Here is a 9,532-nt window from a genome sequence, read left to right as displayed (position 1 = left end):
CTTTGCTGAAACCTGAAAACACACCTGCTTGTCTAAAGCCAGTGTTAATTGTACCAGCATAGAAAAATAAAAATGCCATTTACTGCTTCAATGAACTACCTGTTCTTTTCTGATTACCTCATCTGAAAAACATAATATATGCATATAATTTTGGTTAGAAAATATATTAGAATAATCTAATGTGTGGCAGGTATAGTGGTCATTGATTGGAGATAGATGTGGTCCAGATTTGAATCTCCATTTTTGATCAGTTTGATGTTTCTCTTCCTTTTGCCTCAGCAGGGACCACCTGGTCATGGGAGGAAATCACACCCAGATTGAATTCATTCTCTTGGGAATTACAGACAGCCCATGTCTGCAGACCCCTCTTTTTGTCTTGTTTCTATTGATTTACATTGTCACTCAGGTGGGGAATGTTGGGATTATCATCTTGGTCTGGGTGTCTCCCAGCCTCCACACCCCCATGTACTTCTTCCTCACCCATTTTGCCTTCACTGACATCTGCTATTCCACAGTCATCTCCCCCAGGATGCTGGCAGACCTGTTATCAGAGGACAAAACCATTTCTTTCACCGGCTGCATGATGCAGTTCCTCGCCTTTGCTTTTTTTAGTACTATTGAGTGTCACCTCCTGGCCATGATGGCCTATGACCGGCACGTTGCTATCTGCCAGCCCCTGCTTTATGTGACCATCATCTCCAGCCGCATCTGCTGGCAACTGATAGCATCATCCTACCTATTTGCCTTCCTCAGTGCCATCATCTACACATGGTGCCTGTTTGGAGGTTCCTTCTGTGGTCCCAACAGCATTGACCACTTCTTCTGCGACGAAGTTCCTGTGCTGAAGCTCCTGTGCTCTGACACTCACAGCAGTGAGATGGTCATCTTTGCTTTCATCACCATCAACGTGGTGGGCACAAGCATGATCATTTTGCTCTCCTACATGTCTATCATCCACACCGTGCTGAGGATGTGCTCAGCACAGAGCAGGGTAAGAGCCTTCCACACCTGTGCCTCCCATTTGGTGGCTGTTTCTATGTACTTTGGGACAGGATTCTTCATGTACCTACAACCTCCATCTAGTCACAGGAGCCTGGATAAGGTGGCCTCCATCATCTATACCGTCATCACCCCCATGCTTAACCCATTCATCTACAGCCTGAGGAACAGGGAGGTGAAGGGGGTTCTGGTGAAGTGCAGGAGCAGGCTCTTCAACCACTGGCAACATAAGAAAGTTCGATCATCTAGCACAGGCACAGTTCATGTCAACTGAGAAAGCCTATGGTACACTAAAACATTTTTTTCCAATACTCCCCATGATTTGATGTAGATTCTTCCACAGTTCCTGCACAAAAGTCAATGACAGTATTGAATGAGAAACAGACCCCCAAAATCACACCGTTCTTGGAAGGAAATTCATTGCATTTGTTTGTGCCTTTCAAAGAGAAGAAGCAGGTAAGGATCAAGGTCTCAAGCTGCACCTTTGAATGTCAAGGGGAATCCCTCTCCTGTTTGCAGCTTCACGAGTAATTTCACTTAAAGGAAGACAATGTAGATAACATAATTTGTAATACAGGATGATGAACTGTGCTGAGACCACCCAGTGTTAAGGACAATTTGGGCACATCAAGGGCTCCTCCCATTCATTTTAAATGGTGTTTTACATTCATCTGAAGTGCCATTTACTTAGATGGTGATATAAATGGAATTCCAGCTGGTGATAATCACCCACATCCCATGTCCATGCCAAGACCATGCTTAAGCACAACAGGAAACCAAACTGTGTATTTCTTATAAAAGTTAGGAATGTGGCTAGTTTCCCTAGATGAAAGAGTAAACTGAACACAGAATCAATGGTAACTGAGAGCTGCCTGCCTCTCAAAGAAGCCAAAACACACCGGTGTGGGAAAATCTCTTTCTCTTACCTGTTTTGAGTGGAAATCAACTTATATTTATCAAGTATGTGGGTGGTGAACAGTGTGTGCTCTGTCAAACAGCATCTAGATGGGAGATGTTGTCTTAGGTCTGGGGAAAGTGGCTTCAATATTTGTGAACGAGTGAGCCAGAATCGATGCCATTAATTGCTAAAGAGCTTGGTAGCACAGAGACCTTTGCTATTAGGTATGTGGCCCATATAGACCTGAGCATTTAAGACTGTCTTCTTACATATATAGAACCTATATATCCATAAAATATATAGACTCTTTGGATAAGTTATCTTGCTTTATCAGTTAGATAAGAGAGCTGACAGAAATTACAAAGCAGGGCCTAACATCAATGAGAGAAATGCATCTTTCATCTTAAAATAATCTACTTCATTAAATAATACCATTACAATTCCTGTACTTCACTAGAAAAAAGAAGAAGCCCCTGAAAATAAGATGAGGTCATAATGTAGGTTTGAAGCTATCACCTGGAGATGCTGGCAGCTTTGGAATATATTTTTGACAGGGCTAGCAAGGAGCCTGGTGGAAATGTCAAGTGTAGATGGGAAAAGACCTACACACAGGAGAAAAAAAAACAACCCAGTAAGGTCAATAAAAGAGTGTAGATAAATCAGATTGTCTGTGGTCTTGTTGCACAAACCAGTCACAGGGAGAAATCAAGACTTAGAAATGGTTCCAAAGCAAGCCTGGAAGCCTAAGAAAGAGGCTGGGGAAGCCAAAGTCCTCGGTATCACTGAAGCTCTGGTGTCCTCTGTCACAAAACCAGCAGATGAACATCATGCCAAAGCTACATCCAAACCAAAGTGTTGCCAATCTGCTGAAGAATGAAAGTCTAATGCTGTACTTGGTAAACGAGAAAGCACTGAGGAAAAGATAGTAACAATTGAAAATAAGGTTCAATTTATTACTCTACTCACCTCACTGAAAAGACTGTCTCCTAATTTCCCATGTAGGGACATGCTCTGGATGGAGAGGGACTGCCAGAGCAGTGAGCACTGGCTGGGCTGTTGGAGTGCAGAGGGTGATGGGTTCTGCTCTGCAGGAGCCTGGGGACTGCCACAGGGCTTTGACTTTTGAATCTCTATCAACAGAGCCAAAGAAGAGCACCACAGTGTGCAGGGACCATCCCACGGTACCTGAGCAAGAGAAGTAGGGCAAGAAAAGAAGACTTGGGTTAAGTTCAGCCAAGATTAGAGTGCATCAGGCAAGCAGGTGATTATAAGGCAGATCCAGGACCAAGCCAAGGGTCAAGTCAATCCCTTGTTCAGGAACAGGTCCAAAAAATGCTAGGAAGATAAATGAGAAAGCCAAAATCACCATCAAAGAATTGCAAAGGTGTGCAGAACTCCTGCTAAAGTTCAAAACAAAACTCATCTAAAAAACCTCAGTCTTCCTGAGCTTTGATAGAGATGGGGGACAAATAGGCAAAGGGTGGGGATGGAACCCCAGCTGAGGCTGCTCAGGGGGATAAAAGCCTATTAGTTAAAGCTGGGACAATTCATCACTGTGTGAAAATACCCATTTCTCACCCTTGAATACAGTGGAAGCCCAGAGGCACCAGCTCAGCTGTTCGACATCCAGGCACTGCATGTGGATAACTCCACTGGGAATGGAAAACTGGGCTCTCAAGTGTCTACAGATGGACATCAGCAGCTCCAGAGATGGAGTCACTTGTGCTTTATGTCCCATTTGGGGACACTACAAGATCTGAAATGTCTCTAAACCCATTTTTGATTCCATTGCCAATGTCAAAACAAAACCTTTGAATGATCCACAAGTACATCAAAAGCATCCTATGAGCTGCTCCTCACTGCTGTTGTGTAGCTATGATCAGGGATAACTCATCCACACCATGTCATTCAAATGCCCAAGCACCACAATGCCTTTCAGAGCTGATTTCACACCCTTTGCTTTCCCTTCTTTTTGTTTTCCTCTGGTAAAGCATGAGCAGCCCTGGACGCTTCCTCCCAGGAGAGCACATGCAACTGTATTTACAGCCCCAGCACCCCAAGCTGGGCTCTTGGAGTCTGGCAGGAGTTCACCTCTCTTCACATCGGGTGCTTAACAGAGCTGATGCTGGCACGTAGATGTTTTCTGCTGCACTGGGGATAAACCCTTGGCTCCCATCACTCGGTGACAGAGGGAAGTCACAGGAGGTAACATCAACACAAAGCAGAGCCTCGCCTGCACTGAGGCAGTGAGCTTGCTTCTTCGTGTTCTAGTGTCCTCTTTGGGAAAGCTGTGTCAGAAAACAGCCTTACCAATGAGGGTTCTTTTTATAAGAAGAGGGAGCAATGCCTGATGCAGGTTGTGTTTATTTTACACAGGCTACTAAAGCAAGATTCAAGAGTTAAATGAGGATGAATCTTATTCTGTTATAAAGAAATGCAATATTGCAGATTGTCAGCAGTATATCGTCACTAACAAATGAGCCTTGGGAATCGGCCTGTTATAAGATCAACTCCTTTTTAAAGCAAGGAACTTAATGCCCATGGGTTTAGGATGTTTCAGCGTGCTGAAGCTCAGAAAGTCATAAATCATGTATTTATCCATGTGAATGTTACTGTTGCAAATGATCTCAAATGATTTGATAAATGTGATTTGGTGACTAGAATGTAACTATAAGCCAGGGGAAAATGTCTGGAGGTCATGCATGTGTAAGCTGGGATTTCACTGGGAATGTGACTTTCTCTTGCTTCAGGTTTACATTCACTCTTATGAGCTTCCTCTGAGGTGTCCTCTGACACAAATTGCCTCTGAACTTAAAGTGATTGCATATCTGATTCTTTTCTAAAATCTGAAAAACCCACATCCGTGAATAACCCCATAGTTTTGAGTGTCCCGGCATAGAAAACTGAAAAATGGCATTTGTTGCTTCAATGTGCTCTTTGTTCTTTTTGAAATACCTCAACTAAAAACAATAAAGCATATAAAATTTGGGTGAAAAAAAATGTAGTAGAATATACTAAAGTGTAATGTTTTAAATGGTCACTGATTAGAATTAGTATGGTCCCAATCTGAATCTCTATTTTTCATTAGTTTCCTTCCTTTTGCCTCAACAGGTAACACTTGGTCATGGGAGGAAATCACACCCAGATTGACTTCATCCTGTTGGGAATTACAGACAGCCCATGTCTGCAGACCCCTCTTTTTGTCTTGTTTCTATTGATTTACATTGTCACTTTGGTGGGGAACTTTGGCATTATCATCTTGGTGCGGGTGTCTCCCAGCCTCCACACCCCCATGTACTTCTTCCTCACCCATTTTGCCTTCACTGACATCTGCTGTTCCACAGTCATCTCCCCCAGGATGCTGGCAGACCTGTTATCAGAGGACAAAACCATTTCTTTCACTGGCTGCATGATGCAGTTCCTCACCTTTGCTTTCTTTGCTGTTAGTGAGTGTCACCTCCTGGCCATGATGGCTTACGACCGGCACATTGCTATCTGCCACCCTCTGCTTTATGTGACCATCATCTCCAGCCGTGTCTGCTGGCAGCTGGTAGCATCATCTTACCTATTTGCCTTCCTCACTGCCATCACCTACACTTGGTGCACGTTTGGAGGTTCCTTCTGTGGTCCCAACAGCATTGACCACTTCTTCTGCGAGCTTTTCCCTGTGCTAAAGCTTGTGTGCTCTGACACTCACAGCAGTGAGATGCTCATCTTTGCCTTCGTCACCATCAATGCGGTGGGTGCAATCGTGGTTATTTTTCTCTCCTACATGTCTATCATCCACACGTGCTGAGGATGTGCTCAGCACAGAGCAGGGCCAGAGCCTTCCACACCTGTGCCTCCCATTTGATGGCTGTTTCCATGTACTTTGGGACAGGATTCTTCATGTACCTACAACCTCCTTCTAGCCACAGGAGCCTGGATAAGGTGGCCTCCATCTTCTATGCTGTGCTCATCCCCATGCTCAACCCCTTCATCTACAGCCTGAGGAACAGGGAGGTGATGGGGTCTCTGGTGAAATGCGGGAGGAGGATTTTCAGCTGCTGGCAACACTGAAGCTTTCTGTCATCCAGGACACGAACAGTTCATCTCAAGTGAGAAAGCCTATGGGGCACTAAAACAATGGAATTTTTCCCAATAATCCCCATGATTTCATTTAGATCCTTCCATGTTTCCTGCACAAAACTCAATTACAGTTTTTAATGAGATATAGATCCCCCAAATCCCAATTTCTTTCCTTGGAAGGAAACCAAAAGGAGAGGAACCTCATACTTCATTTCACTTCATAGTTAGCAGCCTGTAGGAAGAAATTACCCTCAATTATCCCAGGCCTCTTTTCCTCACAGGAAACACCAATCAGCTTTATTCAGTTATAGCTTTTGTCACTGATAAATATCTATTTTTCTTGCAAGATTCTTGACCTTGTCCCTCAGCTCCAATAAAATTCCTCCCTCTTACCTGTGAGCTCTTTATTAAAGCTGCTGGGGTGGGAGGGAAGAGGAAGTGTAGTTTTACATTTGCTTGTTGAAAAAGAGTTACAGAAAAGGTTTCAAAAGATTCATTGCATTTGTTTGTGCCTTTCAAGGAACAGAAGCTGGTGGGAATAAAGATCTCAAGCTGCGTCTTTGAATGTTAAAGGGAATCCCTCCCCAGGCTGCAGCTTCATAGGAGATTTCATTTAAAGGAAAAACTTACAGACAATATAATTCATAATGGAGGATGATGAACTGTGCTGAGACCACCCAGTGTTAGGGACATTTTGGGCACATCAAGATCTCCTCCCATTCATTTTAAGTGGTGTTTTACATTCATCTGAAATAACCTTTTACCTAAATGGTGAGAGAAATGGAATTCCACTTGGAGATAAGCACCCATATCCCATGTCCACGCCCTACTCATGCTCAAGCACACCGCGAAAACCAAATTGTCTATTTCACATTAGAATTAACTTTGTCGGAAGCTTCCATAAATGAACGAACAAAGAATTGATGGTAAGTGAGAGCTGTCTGGGTCTCAATAAAGCCAAAACACATTGATAGGGGAAAGTATCTTTCCCTTACCTGCTGTGAGTGAGAATTAACTTATATTGGGAAAGTATATGGATGGTGAACAGAATTTTTATGTGCTCAGAAAAACAACAGTATGAAAGCATACACGGTCATCGGTGGTGGGGCAACGTGGCTTTGACCTGCAGTCAATGAAGGAGCCAGAATCTGTATCATTAAATGCTAAAGGGCTTGGCACCTTTGATATCAGAGGGCTTCCTTCAAAATCTTCACCATATCTTGTTTTCTTCCATTTTGTTGGCTATTTTGGCTTACACTATACATATAGAATCATAGAGCCACAGAAAGCCCAGGCTGGGCCTCAAACGATCATCTGGTCTGAGCTTCTGTAGAAACAGGAGTCTAGATGAGCGGTGTCCTGTGTAGGGCTCATCGCTGCTTGATGAATTAGCCCACTCTGGTGTCCTTATTTCCTCTTGGGTTTAAGAAAGTTTGCAAAGCAGAGACAACTGAAATGCTCAAACATTTACCCAGACTGGATGCTACTTCACTAATAGAGGACTGGATTGCCATAGTCCTGTGTGGAGGAACCTGCTCAGTGAGCTGGCAATAGAAACCTCAGTTTAAGATGCCGGGGAGGCAGCATGGTGAATTCCAGCAACACAAGAAACAGGCTTGAGGTTTTGGAAATACATTTCATACTGAGAGCATCATTGTACGAATTCTGTTTCAATCTTTGCAGAAAAGGGATCTATAAAATGCAGCCACCCCTGGCTGTAGACACAAACTTCCCACGTCAAATACATGATGGGGGTCCTCTGCATAAATGGTTCTGATACCTCAAATAACAAGCACCTTTTTGGTAGGAAGAGCTGGACATGGGTCTCTTTGCCCTGTGCTTCAGGTGCTGTTAGATCAGCCTAAATGTTTTGGAGAAGGATTTTGTTTTTTGTGGAGATGATTCAAAACCTGGCCTCTATTGACATGAACATTAAAGATGATATTCATATGACAGCCTTGTTAACCTAACAATTAGTTAGCAATTCTCATCTTTAGATACCATATAGTCCCTTCAGATCATCCAGTCCCAACCCCCTGCCACGAGCAGGGTCACCTTTCGCTAGAGCAGCTTGCTCCAAGCAACTGTGTCCAACCTGCCCTTGAACACTGCCAGGGATGGAGCACTTACCACTGCTTTGGGTAACCAGAAGTCATGAAGTAACGTGTGTCTGTTCCTGAGCTGTCCCAGTTATTTCTTCATGATGATGACTGCACCACACAGACATAATTCCATAGTCCTAGACCATTATCCCAGTGAAACATTCACATGAGCATGGGTAGGTGGATCAGATTGGATGAACCATGTCAGGAAGCATAAAGGCATCTGAGACAGAGTTCAGTTGCCTGAACATTAACTATTAACACCCTGGAGATGCCCCTGGGGCTCACTCTGAGCTTTCAGATGTTGCTCCAGAATGACCCAACCCTTCTGAAGGTTGCAGGATGTACATGTCAAGTGCTTGCCAAGGTCCTGGGCACTTCAGGACAGAGCAAATGACACCACATTTCTATATAAGGGAGACCAAACCTGACCTGGGGCATTTCATTGCATCTGACTCCTTCCCTGCAACTTAAGTGATAGTTTCCACCACCACTTATAGGAAAACATGCAAAGAAAGTGGTTTCTTAGTCCTTCAATTATCTTATATGTTTTCCCCCTATATGAAGTTTTAGTCCAACTGAAAGGAAAACTAAAATACCTCTTTTAAGAGTGTTGGGATGAGGGATTAGGAGATCTGAAGTAGTTTCACCTTCTTCGAATTTAGATAATTAAAAGCTGAGTCATTAAATCACAGTTTTGTGTCTCCATCTGTGCTCAGTGAAAGTGTGTTTTTGTATCTCTAGTATTTGTTCAGATAAAAAGAGCAGTTTCAAGAGTTCAAGTTGGAAGACACACACACAGAGTGTCCTCCCCCCACTGTGTTTCCATCCCCATCAGAGGCTGGGGTCAGGCTGCATGAACTGGGCTCCTTTTAGACTCATTGAATGAACCAGGTTGGAAAAGCCCTTCAAGCTCATCCAGTCAAACCCTTACAACAGCACTGCCAAGGCCACCACTAACCCATGGCACTGAGGGCCTTGTCTATAGGGTTTGTGAACACTTGCAGGGCCGGTGCCTGCAGCCCTGCCCTGGGCAGCCTGTTCCAATGCCTGAGCACCCTCTGGGGCAGGAATTGCTCCTCAGCTCCAACTAAACCTGCCCTGGTGCATCTTGAGGCCATTTCCTCTTGTCCTGTCTTTTGGATTAAAACAAACTGAAAATAGTTTTGAGGGGGCAACTGATGCAGTTTGTCCTCCAGGAGGCCTTCACATCCTGACTGGAATTCATTTAATCCAGAGAAAGCTATTCAGAGATGCACATACCATGGAGAGAGGGTGCATGGTACAAGTCCTTCTGATGCTCAGACCTGCTCTGGACAACATCCATCCTCACCAGCTGTCCTAGGATGTGATAAAACATCCTCTTATTTCTATCCATTCTAGAAGGGACCTGACTGGCACATAACGAGGCAATGAATTTTAGATGTTGAGTCAGGTGACCCATGCTTATTCTCCAATCCCAAAT

The 9,532-nt window shown here is 44.0% G+C and overlaps 1 protein-coding gene and 1 pseudogene across 1 annotated transcript; both read left to right on the top strand.

The window, feature by feature from the left end:
• The first annotated feature begins 295 nt into the window (after positions 1–295).
• Positions 296–1,273, top strand: LOC133282299 (olfactory receptor 5AP2-like). Its single transcript, XM_061478334.1, has one exon. It carries the CDS (start codon positions 296–298, stop codon positions 1,271–1,273), a length of 978 nt encoding a protein of 325 aa, XP_061334318.1.
• Positions 1,274–5,021: 3,748 nt separating this feature from the next.
• Positions 5,022–5,956, top strand: LOC133282298 (olfactory receptor 5AP2-like; annotated as a pseudogene).
• The last annotated feature ends 3,576 nt before the right edge of the window (positions 5,957–9,532 follow it).

This window comes from Pezoporus flaviventris, unplaced genomic scaffold (assembly GCF_033815535.1).
Source record: "Pezoporus flaviventris isolate CSIRO_AGI_PZ_B2104156 unplaced genomic scaffold, CSIRO_AGI_Pfla_v1 ptg000116l, whole genome shotgun sequence".
In the NCBI taxonomy this organism is placed as follows: Eukaryota; Metazoa; Chordata; class Aves; order Psittaciformes; family Psittacidae; genus Pezoporus; species Pezoporus flaviventris.
This window is presented reverse-complemented; position numbering and strand designations above follow the sequence as displayed.